The 20,051-nt window shown below is 45.0% G+C and overlaps 1 protein-coding gene across 4 annotated transcripts in view; it reads left to right on the top strand.

Annotated features, from left to right (window-relative positions):
* The first annotated feature begins 3,630 nt into the window (after positions 1-3,630).
* The window catches only part of LOC138265921 (tetraspanin-15-like), a 162,627-nt gene continuing 146,206 nt past the window's right edge, over positions 3,631-20,051 (top strand). For 2 of the 4 annotated variants that reach the window (XM_069214109.1, XM_069214107.1), the window contains exon 1: positions 3,642-3,846. In XM_069214109.1, coding sequence (XP_069070210.1) covers positions 3,760-3,846 — 87 coding nt within the window. In that variant the 5' untranslated portion in view covers positions 3,642-3,759. Of the gene's footprint in view, positions 3,847-20,051 lie in introns of all 4 variants that reach the window. The other 2 variants (XM_069214110.1, XM_069214111.1) reach the window with 2 other exon arrangements.

Below are 20,051 nucleotides of genomic sequence, written 5' to 3'. Positions count from 1 at the left end.
AAGTATCTTAATAATTGGTTGCCCCATACTCCTTCTATCTCAGAAATGCTCAGTAGGTTGGAGATCACCATGAAGGTTATGGACAATTTGAGTCTGCTACTCAACATGCTAAAATCTCAACTTAAGCAGTCAAGGGAGATCCAGGGCCAGATGTAGCAAAACTTGGTTTTGCGACTCGGAAATTGCGACGCCGAGCGACTCGCAATTTCCGAGTCGCAAAACCATATGCAGAACGGTGTCTCAGACACCGTCGGCGAGTCGATATGGGGTCGCAAAGACCCACCTCATTAATATTAATGAGGTGGGTCGCAAATTGCGGCCCCATAGCGACTATGGGCACTCACTAACATGGAGGCCTGCTGTAGTCAGCAGACCTCCATGTCCGTGACTGCTTGTCAATAAAGCAGTTTTTTTTTTTTAAGTGTAGCCCGTTTTCCTTAAAGGAAAACGAGCTGCACTTAAAAAAAAATCCGAAACCTTTTGTTTCGGAATTTTTTCAGGGCAGGTAGTGGTCCCTTGGACCACTACCTGCCCTGAAAAAATATTTTGGGGTCCATTCACAAAGGGGAAGGGGTCCCATGGGGACCCCTTCCAATTTGCGAGTGGGTTACCATCCACTTCAAGTGGATGATAACTGCGACTCCATTTGCGACCGTGTACGCGGTCGCAAATGGAATTGCATCCCACTGCGAGTCGCAAATAGGAAGGGAACACCCCTTCCTATTTGCGAGTCGGAAATGCATTTTGCGAGTCGGTTCCGACTCCCAAAATGCATTTCTGCATAGGAAACTCCGGTTTGCGACTCGCAAACGGCAATTTTTACCGTTTGCAAGTCGCAAACTGTTTCCTACATCTGGCCCCTAGTTATTTGAAGCCATCTTTCATACAGAGGTGTGAAAAAAATGTCTACCTCCACAGAGGATTCTATGACTTCAAAGGCTAATCAAGATTCTGCTTTCCAGCTCAGACGTTCCAGCAAGGCTGTGTCTGGAGATCCGGGGGCAGATGCAGCATTTTTCTTCACTGCTCCATCAGCTCACATTTATCATCGCCCTTTCTTTTGGTGCATGCACAGGTTTTTCACTCCAGCAGTTCACTCCTTAGATCTTCCCATTCCTATCTCCAAACAGGTCAAGATGGATCTGATGTGATGGATGAACTTGGACAATCTCCTGAGGAGCATGCGTGTGATCTGCAACTGCTAGTAGTTCTTACTTGAAATGCCAGCAGGACTGATTGGGGAGCAACAGTTCTGTATCAACCATTACAACATGAGTAGTCCAGTTTGATGCAGCGCAAATCATTGAACTGTAGGGAGCTTACAACAATCCATAGAGCTCTCCTAAGTTTCAAGTCACTGATGTCCCAGAAAGATGTCCTAAGGAGATCAGACAACACAGACTCTGTTGCTTATATCAACCATCTGGGATACACAAGGTCCAAGTCCCTGAATATGACCGCAACATCTATAGGCCTTTGGGCAGAGAGCAATCTGCTGAGTCTATCCGCGATTCACTTCAAACAGCAGAACAATGTTTAGGCAGACCACCTCAGCAGGATCTTTCCCTCCTCAATAAACCTCATGTTATCCAGGAGGGTCTTCAACAAGATATGCAAGAGGTTTGGCACTCTGTTTCTGGGCCTCTTTGCATCAAAGGACAATGCAGTAGTTTGAAGGTTTTGCGTGAGGTTCCAGGGGAAGGGAGCCTGGGGAACAGATACCATGCTGATTAACGGGCCAAATAAACTTCTTTATGCTTCCACCACCCTTTTCCTTCTGATTGCCAGTAAACTTTTGAAGATTCAACTAAAAATGATGGACATATTTCTAGCAGTGTCATACTGACCCCAATAGACATGGTTTCCACTCCCGAGAAGTTTAACGATTTGTCAGCTGTGCACTCTTCCTTCAATTTCTCCTCCCTTAAGACTTTTTGGCCTACTCCTCTGAATGTGGTTGTAACAGTTTGGAGTTGAAAGGCTCAGAATATCAAGTAATGGCCTTTGCCCTAGTTTGGTGTACTTGGTCCAGAATTAAAGAAGACCCTGTACTTTGAAAGCCTATTCCATACTTTGGACCATTTGATAAATGGTGCACTGTGCATGATCTCGCAGCACCCTTCTGTCCTTTTTCTTTTGTTTTGCAGTTCTTGGTGGAGGGGTTTCAATTACATCGGTTTCTTTCTACACTACAGTTTTAATAGTTTGCTATTAAGGCCTTTAGGGAATTCTCTGAACCTCCGGAGAAAATTTCTTCTTTGATCAGTAGGGCTTCCAATTGCTTCTCTGGTTCTAGGCCTATTCAGAGTTCTTTCTCTCCCTCTTGGTATCTTCCAACGGTTCTGACAACACTGCAGCCCCCCCCTTAAAACATCTGGAGGAGATGGAGTTGAGATTTATTTCCTATAAGGTTATCTTTCTGGAAGCCATGCTTTCTGCATGGAAAGTTGGTGAATTGACCAATGTACTATGTAGACCTCCCTTGATGGAAGACGCTGCCTTTTTACACAAGGTGAACTCTACTTTTCACAGGACACAGGAGGTGGGTTCTTCCATTTTAATTTCCCTTTCCTTCCTCTCAGGTGGAATTCTCTCCGCTTTTGTTGGATGTTAAGAGAGTTTTTTCCTTTTATCTCAACAGGTCACAAACTTTCGGAAAAAAAGACCATCTTTTTGCCACATTTGGACAAACAGCAACAGTTAGCAACTAAGATGAAGTTAAGCAGATCCTTGAAAGCTACTATTCTGCAGGCTGTTTAGTAGTCTTCCGTCCCTTATTGCCTTTAAATTTGCTTACATATAACAGGGGGATTCTTCGTAAGCCTCTCTTATACAGCACTTAGGAAAGTGAGTAGAGCTTTCTTAGAATTCTCCTGCGTTTTTTCAGACTGTGACAGGACGAGTAGGACTAAAAGTAATGAAGATTACCAGTATGTAATCAGGGCATTCGGGCGCCTGTTTGTTGTCAGTGCTCACTGAATGGCAGTCAATAGAAAGTAAAAGCATTCTGTCCTTGAGAGGCCTGCGCTCGCGACCCAATGGGAATGGGTGAAGCAGGAGTGTGTGCCCGCGCCTGCTGCTATATTTAGCAGCAACAAAAGGGAGCCAACGGGGCTGTCAGCCAATCCGAGGCTGCGCCGCCGCCAGGGCGCAAGTCAGGGCAGAAAGCTCTACCCAGCTGCTAGAGACCACCCGCCCCCGCCCAACTCCTGTGTTTGGCTGCAGTGAACATGTTGTTCTAAATAAGCGTCTAAGTATCATTTAAAGGTTGAAAGACAGCAAGTGGCTACAAATGACAGTAGTTTAGGCAAGAAAAAAATATTAATTCACAAACATTAAACACAACATTACCTCCTCGCCAGTCTTCCTCGCCTCAGTAATTCCATGAACCTGACTGTAGCGAAGAATACTTGTCTTGGAGTAGTGACGATAACCGGTACGTAGCCGAGGCATTCTTAAACGAAAACAAAACACCTTATATAAAAACAAAAACAAAAAAACGTGGGAAAACGTGTTACCTTGATGTTACTCTAAAAGCATAAATGTGCAACAGTATTAGTCCAATGCACTAAAGAGTTAAAAAGAATCCCCGCTGGAGCCGTCTCGCCACCTCCCTTTCCAATGCTTTCAGTTTCTCTGAGGCGGAAGTGCTGAAGCTTCGGGCATGCATAATAGCCAGAACAATCGGGTGAGCGGCATAGAAAGAAGGTAGGGGAAATACAAGGATTTTACACTACCACGCACCTTCGCCGCTAAAACATGCCTGAGAAACCTGATTGGAAAGACTCCGTGTATTACTATTACTGTTTGAAGTTCTCCCTCTCCGTTTATTCCATGCTGTTCCTGGTAAGTGTAAACGGTTTATTCATTTCGCTTTGTCTGGCTGATTTGAAAATCATAACCGGGCGTATAAATGAATTTTCCTAGAGTGCGACTGAATATCAAAGTACTGTGTGCTGCGTTGTACACTGACGGGCATTGGTACTTGCAAACTGTACAGATATCTTAGATTTTACAAGACATTTCCAATATTATCAGCCTTTTGTCAACTCAGGCCACGCCCACAAACATCTGTGGCGATACTCGTTCCAATGGAAATGTCAGGAAGGTTGGGATCGAGAAGTCCCCGGATATGAGCATTTATTACTTCTCATTGTGCGCGTGGCTTGTGGTACATATGTATCAGATTAATAACGCGGCGTTTGAACTGTACTCCAGTGCACGACAGGTTAAAATCCCTAGAGTGGTACGGCTTCCGGGAAATGCAGCCAGTTGTAACAAATAAAACGTCCAGCAAATATGTCAAAATAGGATTTAGAAACAATGTATCGGATTTTACTGATTAACGGATTTGGTATGCACTGCCACCAGTGCGTATGAAAGTGTAATTGTTATATTTGATTTGAAATATACCGCCGCATATGTGTGTTATAGGTTGTCGAGCGAGTGCATGGGTGAGTTAGTAAGTGCATGTACAAATTAATGCATGGTTGGATGAACGGGTGAGCTACTATATGTAATGCTGAACGAGTGAGTGCATGGATGGATGAATTGGTAAATTAATGAGTGAGTGAATGGATAAATGTGTCTAGTTAGAGGGCGTACACCGCCTTTGGCCTCAAACCATCAAGTATTGTTTCATTTTCCATCCACAACTTCACTTGCATTTTTTTAATATACATGCATTACCCTAATGAAACTCACATTTCAGCTAACTTAGCAATTGCACTCCTCATACTAAATTTTTAGGGTGACCAGATTTCCAGACTAAACAACCGGGACAGCCATTGAAAAAAAGACTAAGGTGGTCATTCTGACCTCGGCGGTCTTTTTTGTAGACCGCCGAGGGACCGCCGTACGGAAGACCGCCAGTGCTGGCGGTCTTCCGCACGGGCCATTACGACCGTTGGCAGCGCTCCGCCCGTTTCCGGACGAAGAGCTGCCAACAGCCATACTGGCGGCAGGCGGGGATGTGGAGGTAGCTCCACCTCCACCGCCACGCCAACAGAACACCGCCCAGCGAATCACGACTTGTGATTCGCTGTGGCGGTGTTCTGTTGGCGTGGCGGTGTCGGCGGAGCTGCCCCCATTGGTCCCGTTCCCTCCCGGAGGATCACCGGAACAGGTAAGGTGATCGTCCGTTAGGGAAAGGGGGTGGTGGGGTGTTGTGAGTTGTGTGCGTGCGTGTATGTGTGTATGTTGAGAGTGCGTGCATGAATGCGGGGGGGCGTGTGTATGTGCATGAATCAGTGCATGTATGCGTGCGTGTATGTCTGTGTACATGTTGGGGATCGGGGTGGGGAGGGGGGTCCTGCAACCTTTTGGGGGTGGCAGGGGTGGTGGGGGGGTAGGGGAGGGAGTTGGGTGGGGGGTGGGGGAGACCCCTATCAGTGCCAGGGAAGGGATTCCCTGGCACTGATAGTGCTTACCGCCATGGATTTTTATGGCGGTCCCAAACTGCATGAAATCCATGGCGGTAAGCCGGGGTCAGGCGGGTCGGAATACCGCCGGCGGTATGTGATGACCGCCGGGCTGGAGACCCAGGTCTCCAGCCCGGCGGTCGTTACCGCCGTGGCGGTTGGAACGGTGAAGCGGCGGCTGGCCATGGCGGTAACCGCCATGGTCAGAATGTCAGAAAAAAGACCGCCAGCCTGTTGGCGGTCTTACCGCCGCTTCACCGCCGACCACGACGGTCGGAATGACCGCCTAAATGTTGACACTGCACTGACCAGTGCCAACATTTACTCCTATTTCTATGTCAAAGACATATATATTCAGGGACAGTCTGGAAAACACTACAGCATGGCCAAGGAAGTATTCAAATTTTCACTGTACAGAAACACACAGCACTGTAGCATGAAAATGAAAGACTTTCTTATGATGGGCTCTGCAGCGGTTAATTAACCTCCCCCATTAAATCCTGCTGTGCTGTCTGAATTAAGTGAGGCAACACAGCAGGAGAGTCTTGTAATCAAAACTCTGTCCTTGGTGCCATGAGAGTGCCAGTCTGAACGTAAGCCTTCAGAGCACAGTGATAAACACCCGACCCTCTCTCAAAACCGGGACATTTATCTGTTTTTGCAATAAGTGTCGGGACATCGGGACAGTCATCGAAAAACCGGGACTGTCTCGGCAAATCCGGGACGTCTGTTCATCCTATCCATTTTGTTTGTGACTTCACGGCAAATGTTCTGTATCATATTGATTAAATGGTACTTTAGTATCAGTTAAATAATTCTTGAATGTGTTTTCTCAGACAAGACAATGACCGTCCTGTGGTTTCAGCAGAATTTTACATGTTGAAGGTTCACCTAGATATCTCAGCAGAATCACACACAATTTAGCAATAGTTGTTCTAATACAGGTGTCTGTGAGAAGCTCCATGTTGTAGAATTGTGAGAGACTTTCGAAATTTATTTTATCTAACTGTTTCACTCCAATAAATTGTGATTGGTTTATTCTTTGACAAGTGTGCAGTTGCATACATTTATGAAATCCTTTGTTCAGAACCCTATAAAAGTAGGATCCTTTTGGATGTGAAAAATGGCCCATTTGTTACCAACTTTAGGAGGCAGATTCATGCCAGATTATATACTCTGTGTTTGCTGACCTTAACTCTACTGAGTTCTTGGATTGATTCTATATTCTAACTGACCTCTGCGCTCTGAGTTTTTGATTTTGATTATAATGCTTGATTTCCATATGACTTAAAATCTGAAAATAAACCTTTAAGGATTAAAACTTCTCTATCTGTCATTCTCGCTGAGACAAATGGGTTCTACATGTCTAAATTGCAGTTAATATTTGTTGTGCTTATAAGAGAAACAGGTACAGCAATGAGCATCAAAATCTGTTAGGGAATTAACACTGCCCCTGTTCGATTAGTCGTTCAAGAGAGCAAGGTGGAGAATGACATCACATCCAAGTGAATCCATAAAATATCATAATAATTCCCTCTATAATATTAGGGCTAGTGCTATGACAGATGTCTTTACTGTCATGCTGAAGATCTCATGGCCAGCTCTATGCCATGGGTAGTTGCCATCATGCCAACAAGGGCCCTCATATGAATAGGTAGAGCAAATATTCCTGGTTCAACATCAACCTGAGATAGCGTTGTCATGCGGTTGATCCCAAAATTATATCATAGTAACTATGTTATGCCATAACCAGAATTATACTAGAAGTGGGAGCCATCATTCTACGGATGTCCACCTTCATCCAAGAACAATCACTGTCATGAGGAAAATGTCACCATAATGTGAGTCATTAGTATTCGAGAAGTGGTTACCAGCAAGCCATGAGTGTTCACTGTATTTCAAGAATTAGGTCACAGACTCCCTCTTTCTGCAAGCATTTGTTATGATTATTTCTAAAATCATTAACATTATGTCAAAGGTGGACTTCCTTCCTGATGGACCAAATGTGCAGCGAGGAATATTGTGTGCCAGGAGTGGCCTCATTTAAGGGTCATATCGGTTGCCTTTATTAGGGATACAGCCAGACTCAACACACACTTGCACATGCATGTCTCCCCTGCCCAACCTCTCCTGGATAATGTTTGTTTGGTGTTTTCTTTTAATTCACATTTTCACATTCATGTATCAGAAAGTAAATTACATGGCAATCATATCTTAAATAAATATAAGCTTAGAAACATGAATTTTAAAGTTTCCTGTTCTCAGCCGAAGGGTGCTATGCTGTAGAGAAGCCAATATACCAACACCATGGGAGTAAAAGGGTCAGTACAGACAAAGTAAATTCTTAAAACTGAGAGGTTTCTTTGGTTTCTGAAAGCACTAGGAAGATTTTGAGATAGCATCAGCCTTGAACTCGGTGTACAGAGTGCAAAGCATTACAGCTGTCTGAAACATCTCAAAGTGTATCATGTAAGAGCAGTGCTCCTCCTGTTTCTCACTCCTTGAATGCCACCTCCCTCTTTCATGTTCTTGCCCTGCTTTCTCACTTGCATGGGCATATGCAAGGACATTAACGGCCTACCTATACCCAAACTTCTAGGTAACTGTAAGGAACTGTAGTAGCCAGTGTTAACGTGTCCCTTTATGTCTAATTTATACACTCTGGGACTCGTTTTAGGCCAATGAATCTTTTGACCCTGATTGAAGACACCATAGGACGAGATAGCTAATCAACATGTCAATCAATATATCAATTTCGTCATCAATATTTATCATTACAAGACAATTCACTTTAGTCAACGACATTTAACAAGACTCAGGACACCACCATGGGACTTTCAGTCATGAATAACCACACCAGTTTAGTACGATTTTGTGATATTTATTCCCTATTGATTACAAGTCTACTAGCAAGTTTATTATTCTCAAAACCAAGAAGCACATTAGCATAGTCACAATATGGCAACTCTGATAAGATTTAATCAAAGCAAGGATCACAAATATTAGAACATAACATGACATCAACATAGATTATTCTCAGCAGAGTAATGTTAGTGCGTCCTTCAACAAAGCATAGATTCAGTCATTTGTCTATTTGCGTTCGTTTAGTGAACCCCTTAACTAACCTCGAATTAGCATTGGCATGTTGGGCTTCATGCAAAACAATTTAGCAACATGAATTTGGAAAAACATCTACCTAAGGTCTCTGTCAAAAGAAGCAGTTGGTACCTAGAAAGGAAAAGCAAACAGACAATCACAATTTCATTGTCATATAGTTACCCTCTGTATTGGGTCAGCATACAGATTCTGTCTTCGTCCTCAGGACATCAGTTGATTCACCATCAGTCAGGAACTCAGTTCGGGCAGGAAGGGTAAAAGGGTACTTCCCTCATAAGGAGGTAAAGTATAAACGGGCAATATAAGGGCAAGGATTGGTTTTAAGAACCAAATAGCAAAGTCTCTATGCAGAGAGACAAAGTGTCTGGGTTATAGCAAATCGCAACAGCATCTCCTCCTCCTCTATCTCCTAGTCTCCTGATCTAAACTACTTCATTGTGTCAAGGGTTTTTATCCCTTTTTCGTTGTACAGTCCCCTAAAATTTTATTGGTTGGGGTCGGTACCCCACTATCTCCCTCCAATAGGGTTTCAATGACTTCATTAAAATTGTCACCCTATAACAGTTCTCACGTAGTTTATTGGTCCTTATGATTGACGTCTTCAGCGGGTAGAATGTCCGGTATGATTTCATACTCTCGTGGTCCTTTGCACATCTTCAGTCAGTGGCTCCATTGTCTGTACCGGTTCAGGCGACCTTGTACCTGGTATTAATCTACACTGTTGCATTCAGCTAAAATGTTTCTACAAGCAAGTCGAATTTCATGAGAACGGACCTACTACAGTTACATTCATCATTTAGCTTTGGAAAAACAAGAGTTCATGTCCTTCAGCAAGTCAGCACACTGCACGTTAGAAAAAAACACATTTAATATGAAAACCAGGCAGCTAGGCCTCGACTCATGCTAACTAACGCCTAATGGGTTATTAGCAAAACTTTAGCATATAACCTTTAATAATTAGTTCAAAATCATATTTTAGCATAACATTTCATCATTCTTAGTCACTTGCATTAGTCCCCATATATAATAGCGGCCACTCCCCGTGGGCACATTTCAAGCACGCGTCTAGCAAAATACATGAATACATTTTCTATGCAGCATTATTACACACTAGTTCATAAACATTTCATGTTAATATTGATTATATAAGCCACGCTTTCTCAGTCCCTCCTCTGATTGCACTTGTCATCACACAAAACCTTTCCCTTTACAACCTTTCACTTTCTTCAGGGTACGCATTTCAATTTCTTCCTCCCTATGTGATTTTTCCCAAATTTCTTTAAACATTTTGTCCTTTTCTTTTTCTTCTTTTCTTTTATTGCGTTTTGCCAAATTTCTTTTGATTCTTTTATTATTTTTGCATGATAACCATAGTCCAAATAGACAAATTAGAACAATCAGTATACCCCCTATTATTTTTGCAAGTACCCCATTCCAAATACTACTAAACCAGTTCCCTACTTTGGTAATTCCTTTCCCAACCTTTTCCCACACTCCAGGTTCCTTCAGCTCTTTCACATCTGCACTGTCTCTTGTTAAGTTAGTAAGCATACCTCTAATCTTTTTACTGTTACTAGGAATGAATGCACAACAATGGCGCTCATTAAGCATCTTACAGACTCCACCACTCTTTGCTAAAAGAATGTCTAAAGCAAGATGGTTTTGAAGAGTCATAGCCCTCTCCGCAGCAAGTTCAGGATCCATCAGGAGTATAGCCCCTGTGAAGTTTGTCAGCATGTTATCCACAATAGTAGACAACTTTCGAATCTTTATGGAGTTTAAAATAACCCCTACTGAAGGAATTATGGCTCCAAATATGTCACCTACAACAGCAGCTGCTGTCTCTCTCGTTTGTCTAGCATGATGTAATTCAGACATTTTAGGTATTTGCTTTAAGTCATCAATCTGATATATCTTTGGGAAACTATTCCCAAATAACATGTCCCATACCATCCCTTAGGAAGACTGTAATAAGCATTAAGTCCACATATATAATAGATCCCAGGGATCGCTGGATCCTGTCCACTTAACATGAACGTCCATTTACTCTGAAACAAAAACACATGCCTGCACTCACTCATTCCCACAAACAAAGTATCAAGCTTAGATTTTGGCCTATATATACAAAGCCTTCCTACATGCAGTGCATCTATAGCTAATTTACCCTGTGTCTTTATTGCGGTGTGAGCATAATCATTTGAAAATGTGCGTTTTTCTAATCCCTTTTCTAGCCTTTCTTTTAGTGCTTTTCGTCTATCATCAGTGTGATCTAAGAAGCTTTTCTCTACAGGTGTTAATAAGCAGGTTAGATTATTGCGGTGCGCTTAAGCTGTCCCAAATGTCAGTGTCGGCTCAAAGAAACCCCTAACTAACTTTATGCTGTGTTACTTAGCTAATTTATTTTGAAACTCAATTACAGGCACAAAAGAAAATACTACATCTAGATTAGAGTAGAACTATTGCACGTGTTCTTGATTATAAAATCTTGTTAATAGCAAACTACAACTTATTCCGTAGGTGAGCGGCAGACTATGATAAGTAACCCCTTCTTGTACTGACGAAGGAATCTTTGTGCACACATAGCAATTTCTCGCATCCATTGTGTCAACATACTCATTCAGCAAGCGAAAGAAGACATTAGTAGATAGTTCTCTCCCTTGAATTAGTTCCCTCATGCAAGTATTTAGTATCTTGCTCAAACTTCTCCCACGGCGTTAGTGTAGCAGTTTCAGGAGCTGAAGCATTGTTAGTCACTTTCTTATCCACCAATGGCATTCCCACAATCACACTTATAATTATTACTGCACACATAATTCCCACACCAACTGTCAAACATGCATGAGTTCTACCATTACTACTATTATCTCTAGTGTAACTCAGGGTCTGTAAAGAATCAGAAGGCAAAAATATTACAAAGCAAACAATCAACTTGAGGACGATATAAAAACGTTTTTTTTTTTCAGCAAATATTTACAGCGTTTCACTCACTCCAGGACCCTTTTGTCAAATCAGGTTTAGCAGCTTGTCATATTCGTTTTTTTAGAGTCAAATCAGGTTATCAGTGTCACATCCGGTAATTTATCAGTCTCTTTTCTCAGCTTTTCAGCTTTATTCAATTTCAAATTCAATTTTAACACAGTCTCTTTCTAAGGTTGAATTCAGCTGCCGTAGTATTGACCTGGAATCTCTCGATCAAAACAGAACGCCAAGAATTCTTGTTGCCATTCAGCTGATGTTGCATACGCCCATTCAGGACCTGCGTACCTTCTGTTCGCGACTCTCTTTCTTTTCAGTTTGTGGTCACCCTGTAACTCTCCTTCACTGAGATCTTCTTTCCTGGTTGTATCAACTTCTTCCTTATTGTGTCATTAGGGATCACTTTCTCCCCTGCAGCTTGTCTCTCCGGCCAGTTATCTCCTTTGAGTGTTTTCTTTCTCCTTGGCCTATCAGGGTGTTGAACAGCGCCCTCCTCCTGTGCTATGGTGTTTTCTCTTGATGGACCTGCAAGTGGCTCAGGAGGAGTCAGAACACCTTGACCTCCCTCTGCCTCACTTCCTTCGCCTTCAGGGTTTGTTATGGGCTCAACTTCGAACCCGTATCCGTCTGCTTCTGGGAGAACCTCTCTTTGTGTCGGTTCCCCTGCGGTCTTGACTGAGATAGGCTCACTGTCACCTCTCTGGAACTCGTTTACTGTTTGAGTTACTAAACCATCCTCAGCAGGCTCCCCTTCAGTCTCAGTTCCCCTTTGAGTTCTTTCTTGCCCTGAGACTTCCTTCTCCGCAGCTGTTGTTTTGGATAATTCAAGTTCCTCATCAGTTGGACATGTCACCTTCTTTGTGTGACTGGCATGTATCCAATTCGGAAGACCTGCACATTTCACAGCTGTGGTATTTGTCAGTATTACTTGATATGGCCCCTTCCAACGAGGCTCCAAACATGACTTTCTCACGTGCTTCTTGACAACAACCCAGTCACCGGCTTTCAGGGTGTGAGCTGGATCACTTATCGGTGGCAGTGTGGTAGCCTCCACCTGGTGAGAAAAAGAGCGGACCACGTCAGCCAGACCCTTGCAGTAGTCCAACACCAGATCATCTGTGATATTCACAAGAGCATTTGCAGGCACTGCGGGCAATCTCATAGCTCGACCCATAAGAATTTCATGAGGAGACAGTCCTGTTTTCTTGTCAGGTGTATTTCTTAGTGACATCAGCACTAAGGGCAATGCGCACATCTTTACCATTCTCAACTTCAGGGTACCATTCATCTGTTCCACTAGTCCTGATGCTTCAGGGCGATAGCTACAATGCAACTTCTGTTCAATGTTCAGTGCGGCACACAAGAGCTTAATCACCTCATTGTCGAAGTGTCTGCCCCTATCTGATTCTAAAGAGATCAGAAACCCGAAACGTGGTATTAGCTCCCTAAGCAGCAGCTTTGCTACTGTGAGGCTGTCATTTCTACGTGTAGGGTAGGCTTCAATCCAGTGACTGAAAACACACACAATCACTAACACATATCCAGGCCTCCACACACAGGCATCTCAATAAAAATCCATCTGCATCCTGCTAAATGGACCGCTGGCTCTCCCTATGTGGCTCAAATTCACCACAGTCCCTTTTCCTGCATTCATCTGCTGACAGATGATGCACCTGTGACAGATAACCTCTGCAGCTTGTCTGAATTTCGGATTGAACCAATCAATTTTGAACAATCTGATCATTGCGTCTCTCCCAACATGTGCTTGACCATGGTAAAACCTTGCAAACTGTGACAAAAGACTGTTTGGCAAAACCATTTTCCCCTCCTCTGAGACCCACAAGTCATCAGATCTCTGTACACATTGCATTCTCTGCCAGGAGCATTTCTCCTCTTTGCTGGCACGTCCCTGCAAGGATTTTAACTCATCTAATGTGTGAACCACCCGTAATGCATACCCTGTGCATGTTTCATTTTCAGTCTCAGGTAACAATACCCACTGATCTCAAAAGCGATATGTAGTTCAATGCACAAAACCTTGCAACTTGATCTGCATATCCATTTCCCATTGACACAAAGTCTTGTGATTTAACGTGGGCATTGCATTTCACCACAGCAATTTCAAGAGGTAACTGAATCACGTGCAACAAATCCTTAATTTTCTCGCCATTTTTCACTGGTGAACCGTAAGAGGTCATGAAACCCCTCTGGGACCATAGTTGGCCAAAATCATGTACAATTCCAAATCCGTATCTGCTGTCAGTATAAATAGTGACTTTCAGGTTTTCAGCTGCATGGCATGCCCTAGTAAGAGCAATTTATTCGGCCACTTGTGCAGAGTATACTCTTTCAAGCCAGGAAGCTTCTAAGATACCAGTGATTGTACACACGGCATATCCAGCCCTCAGTACTCCTCCTGTTTCATTTTTCTCTAATTGAGTATCTTTTATGTAAGGCCTTGGTTTGGTGCACAGATCTGTTACCTCAAGACAATCATGTTCGACTTCCTCAGCATCATCAATGTCTGCATTTTCAATAGGAAGCAAAGTTGCCGGGTTTAATACAGTACATCGTTTCAAGGAAACATTTGGAGACCCCAGAATAACTGTTTCATATCTTGTAAGCCTCGCATTTGTCATGTGTTGCATCTTGGTTTGGGTCAGCAGGATTTCAACTGAATGAGGGACCATTAATGTTAGGGGATGTCCCATCACTATACCTTCACAATGAGTGAGGCTTTGACCAACTGCACGCAAACAACCTGGTAAGGCTGCTGCGACTGGGTCCAAAGTAGCTGAAAAATATGCTACTGGGCGGTTTGCACCTCCATGGACCTGTGTCAGGACAGACAAAGAACAAGCATCATGTTCATGACAAAACAGTACCAAAGGCTTTGTGTAATCAGGCATACCTAAAGCTGGTGCCTTGCACATACTTTCCCTCAGTTCCATGAATGCCTTCATCTCTTTCTCTGACATGGTTATAGTACCTGGGCCATCCTGTATTTCCTTAACCGTCAATCTCACCAAAGGTTTAGAGATAATCGAGAAGTTGGGACTCCACTGACAACATTAGCCCACCATTCCCAAAAACATCCTGACATCTCTCTTTGTTGTCGGGGGATTAATCTGCAGTATGGCTGTTACTCTTTCTTTGGATATTCTTCTAGACCCCTTTTCAATCAGGTGGCCTAAGTATTTCACCTCTTTCTGACAGTATTGTAGCTTCTTTGGGGACACTTTGGGGGTTATTCTAACTTTGGAGGAGTGTTAATCCGTCCCAAAAGTGACGGTAAAGTGACGGATATACCACCAGCCGTATTACGAGTTCCATAGGATATAATGGACTCGTAATACGGCTGGTGGTAAATCCGTCACTTTTCCGTCACTTTTGGGACGGATTAACACCTCCTCCAAAGTTAGAATAACCCCCTTTATGTCCATTTTTCCCAAATGATTTAACAATGCAATTGTGTCGTACCTGCAGTCATCCTTTGTTCTGGACGCATTTAACAAATCATCAATGTACTGTACTAGAGTCGAACTGAAAGGCAATTCTAATGACTCCAAATCCTTCTTCAATATCTGATTGAAGATGGAAGGTGACTCAGAAAACCCTTGTGGAATTCTGCACCAACTATAAACCTTGTCCAGGAATTTGAAACTGAAAATAAACTGGCTGTCCTTATGAAGAGGCACCGAAAAGAATGCTTGTGACACGTCCACAACTGTGAACCACTCTTCATCACACGGAACCTGAAACATAATCTCTGCTGGATTTGGCACTATGGGGCAACATTTTACCACAATCTCATTTATTTTCCTCAGGTCTTGAACAATTTGAACTTTCCCAGAAGGCTTTTTCAGACCCATTATTGGTGAATTACACGGGCTGCTCAATACTTCTTTTAAAACCCCTTGCTTCACAAAATCCGCAATTATCTGCGTCACTTGTATAAGGACATCTTGTGCCATGTGATATTGCGGTACCTGGGGAAACACTGCATTTGGCTTTACCTCTACTTTGACCGGTTCTATTCCTTTTATTAGCCCTACTTCTTTTTCTGTCAGGTCCAATACTTTCTCTGTCACTGTTCCCTGCAAATCAGCTGGTAAGTCATTCACTGTGAGCATCGGGAACAAGGTTATTAAAGGGTATTCCTCATTTGCCATCTCCGTTTCTAGCTCAGAGACCTGAACATCATCCCCTTCATCATCACTGTTTGTCTGCACCTCAATCCCTTCATTGGAACAGATAATTGAGCACCTTGTTCTGCACAGTAAGTCTCTTCCCAGTAGGGATTTGGGACTTGAATCACAAACTACAAATTTATGTAATCCCTGGAAGTTACCAATCTCAACTTGGACCGGATCTGTAATTGGGTTTGTCAGGAACTGATTCGCTACTCCTACCACTCTTATGGTACGCCCCGAAAGTGTCAATTTCGGAACTTCTGCACTTATGACTGTAGAGCGTGTAGCTCCTGTGTCAACCAGGAATGAAACCTTATGTCCCATCACCTTTCCCTCTACATAGGGACCCCTCTGATCTACTTCTAGGGACACTGCAAGCCTGCACTCCTTACTGTCTGAACAATCATCCGACCATTCATCGTTTATTCCATCCTCACCACGCAATGGGAACTGTTGTACTGTGTTATTTTGACTCATCGTTTGACCTGTGACCTGTTGAGAAAGCATCACCTGTTGCTGTTGCTGTCCCATTGGAGCTAATGGTATCTGCATTTGCTGTCTAGGTACCATGGGAATCTGCTGTTGTACTTGTTGCAACTGTGCTGGTTGAACATGCGGCATTTGTATCTGCTGCGTGGGTTGTAACCCCTGCATCTGGACCTTGTTATTCTGGAAGTTCTGATTTTGTCCCCTCTCTTTTGGGCCCCTTACATTTTGAAATGTACCAACATCATTTCTTTGTTGAACAACACCATCATGCACCACCATTGGACATTCCTGCTTCCAGTGCCCCACGCCCCCGCACGCGTGACATGGCGACACCTTTTTCATCCCCTGCATATCATTCTGAACCACAACAGTATTAATATCTGGACCCCTGTTCACAAAACCTCCTCGACCTCGTCCTCGTCCTCTTGGTTGCACCTGAAACATTCCATTTCCCTGCGGTTGCTGCTGTACCATCTGCTGTATTCCATTTCCCTGCATCCCCACCTGCGCTGCCTTAATCTGCATCACCATCACTTTCTCCTTCAACTTTCTCTGTTTCAGCTCAATCTCATCACTACAGTATTTCGCATACTGCAACACCTCATCAATCCGCTTCGCTTGCCAACAGATCTCTGGTCTCAGCCTTTTAACAAATCTGAACACGAGATGATTCATATCTTTCGGCTCAATGACCTCAGTGCCACTGTAGTGTTTAAACGCCTTTAACAACCTCTCATAATAAGCATGGATCGACTCTGGCCTCCTGTGATGTTCAATAAATTTTCTGCCAATCTGTAACTTTCGCCTACGCTTTCTGCTTCAGAAACTCAATCACTTTATGACAGTACTTCATCACTTCCTTAGACGGTGCTCCAGTAACCTTATCCCTTGCCGGCTCCTCTGTCGGCCAGTCCACACCCCTCTTGCACTCAAGCCATAAGTCAGGTGGAACTATAATCTCAAAAGGAGTATTCAAGTCTTCCCAGAGACATTTCGCAAGCTTCACAAACCTGTCTGTCTGTTGATACCACTCTATCGGCTTCTCCCTCAACCTGGGGTAATCATTTGTGAATGAGAGGATGTCACCTCTAGACCATGGTACATGGACTAAAACTCCTCCAGCTGTTTCTCTCATTGGTAACATCTTTATTGTTCCCGTGTCCGGTGCGATTTTAGCCTTCTTTGGTTCCTGGCCATCACCTTTCTCTTTATCTCTCTTCTTTGCCCATCTGCCTTCCCACTTTTCTAATGCTCCCCAAATTTGAGCACTCTGCAGTATCTCTTTAAGGCGTGCCTTCATTCCGGTAGATCTCATATGTTCGAAGTCTTTAGGTTCAAAGTCTAACCTGTAGTTCCTCTTCAAATGTTTAGTATTTTCCATGTCTATGCCGTGTTTGTCTGCCAGGTTTGCCAACCTCTGATGCACCTTGCTCACTTCTCTAGTTATTTTGGGGCACATGTATCTCAATTCTGCCTCTGTGTATGACTCTAATCTGTTCACTCCCATTGTCCCTTCTACTAGTTCTGTGGCTTCTACACCCAGTCTCACAAAATTCAGGTATTCGTCTCTTTCTGACTTCTCCGTGGTCACTGTAGTAGTCTGCGGAGTGTTGAGCTTGTCTAACCACTCAGTTAATTGTTGCGCTGTTAAGCCCTGCAACGAGACATTTCCAGACTGCACCATGGGTGTCTGTGTCGTATTTGTACTCATTACCTGTGGGGTTACCGTACCTACCCTGCCTGTCTCATGGTCTCCAAAGGAACCCCAATTGGACTAAAATCTAACAAGGATCTAGTCCTTTCGGCTGACTGACTTCCCTGTGTCATTCCCTGTAAGTTTCCGGTAGACCCTCCTCTTATCGCCTCTTGGGTCATTACTCCCTGATCACATACGCCAGGCTTACCTTGCGCCTACAGCGGTACTGGTGGACCAACAGTAATTGGCAATGATATAGCAGCTGGTGACTGTCCAAGTCCCAAACCCTGTGGAGCATTAACTCCCATAACTTGATTCATCATGGGTGCTGTAGCTACTGACTGCTGTCCTACAACAGAAGTGTAACTCGGAACCACTTGTTGCTGTGGGTAACTCGGAATCATCTGTTGCTGCAGCTGGGGCAGCAATTGTGGAGTTGGCTCAATCTGCACTAACTTTGATCTCGTGTATACTGGATCAGGTGGCACCATCGGATTCGTAGTTGTCTCTAGTACTGGTACATCTGGATAGAGCCTCTGAATCAGCGGTGGTTGCAACTGTATCTGTGTGTCTGGCGCAGTGGGTACACTGACACCATTCTGTATCAAAACTGTATCACTTGTCTGCACTGTATTTGTGATTCCCTTATTTTGTGCCGGACCTTTCCTGTCCAACCTTGACCTCTTTCCCACACCTCCCCCACCCCGTCCGTCTCATAGGTCCCGAACTAGCACCTCAGTCACAACATCTTCGGGACCAGTGGTGCCTGTAGTCACCGGAATCTGGAGTGCACCGGCCACCAGGGCAGCCAGTGTGGCACGGAGCCACAGCACAGATAGTCCCCCACCTGTGAAGCATCAGAAGTTGGCCAGTGCCCGGCGGGAGAGGAGGAAGACTCCAGCCACCAAAGCCACTCCCAGGGGTCCCGGTGGGAGTGTGGAGTCAGCTGTGACACCTTCCAAGGTGGGGAAGGGCCACAAGAAACCCGGCAAGTCTGGGAAGAGCAGCATGGCGGAGAAGACCGCCATCATCCCAGCTGCCCAGGAGGCCACCGCCAGCACTAGCCCAGCTGCCCAGGACAGGACCGCCAGCACCAGCCCAGCTGCCCAGGACAGGACCACCAGCACAAGCCCAGCTGCCCAGGAGGCCACCGCCAGCACAAGCCCAGCTGCCCAGGACAGGACCGCCAGCACAAGCCCAGCTGCCCAGGACAGGACCGCCAGCACAAGCCCAGCTGCCCAGGAGGCCACAGCCAGCACAAGCCCAGCTGCCCAGGAGGCCACCACCAGCACAAGCCCAGCTGCCCAGGATAGGAACGCCAGCACAAGCCCAGCTGCCCAGGACAGGACCGGCAGCACAAACCCAGCTGCCCAGGAGGCCACCGCCAGCACAAGCCCAGCTGCCCAGGAGGCCACCGCCAGCAAAAGCCCCGCTGGGCCATGAAGGACTGCCAGCACAAGCCCCGCTGGGCCATAAAGGACCGCCAGCAGCTGAGTCCCTGCAATGGAGACCGCCATCTCAAGCACCGCTGAACAGTGCATCGCCGTCTCAAGCACCGCTGAACAGGGCACCGCCGTCTCAAGCACCGCTGAACAGGGCACCGCCGTCTCAAGCACCGCTGAACAGGGCACCACCGCCTCAAGCACCGCTGGCCCATGAGCACCAAGGGCACTGACGCTACTGAGTCCGTCACGGGCAGAATGAAGCACTCTGGGCACCATGCCCCCTCCAGAACCAGTGGAGAGATACATCCACTACCTCTGTCCTTAGCAGGATGAATCACTCTGGGCACCATGTCCCCTCCAGAACCAGTGGAGAGATACATCCACTACCTCTGTCCTTAACAGGATGAAGCACTCTGGGCACAAGACCCCCTCCAGAACCAGTGGAGAGATACATCCACTACCTCTGTCCTTAGCAGGATGAAGCACTCTGGGCACCATGCCCCCTCCAGAACCAGTGGAGAGATACATCCACTACCTCTGTCCTTAGCAGGATGAAGCACTCTGGGCACATGGCCCCCTCCAGAACCAGTGGAGAGATACATCCACTACCTCTGTCCTTAGCAGGATGAAGCACTCTGGGCACAAGACCCCCTCCAGAACCAGTGGAGAGATACATCCACTACCTCTGTCCTTAGCAGGATCAAGCACTCTGGGA

The sequence above is a fragment of the Pleurodeles waltl genome, chromosome 11 (genome assembly GCF_031143425.1).
Source record: "Pleurodeles waltl isolate 20211129_DDA chromosome 11, aPleWal1.hap1.20221129, whole genome shotgun sequence".
In the NCBI taxonomy this organism is placed as follows: Eukaryota; Metazoa; Chordata; class Amphibia; order Caudata; family Salamandridae; genus Pleurodeles; species Pleurodeles waltl.
Note: the sequence above shows the minus strand (reverse complement) of the source record. Positions and strands in the feature narration are given on the sequence as shown.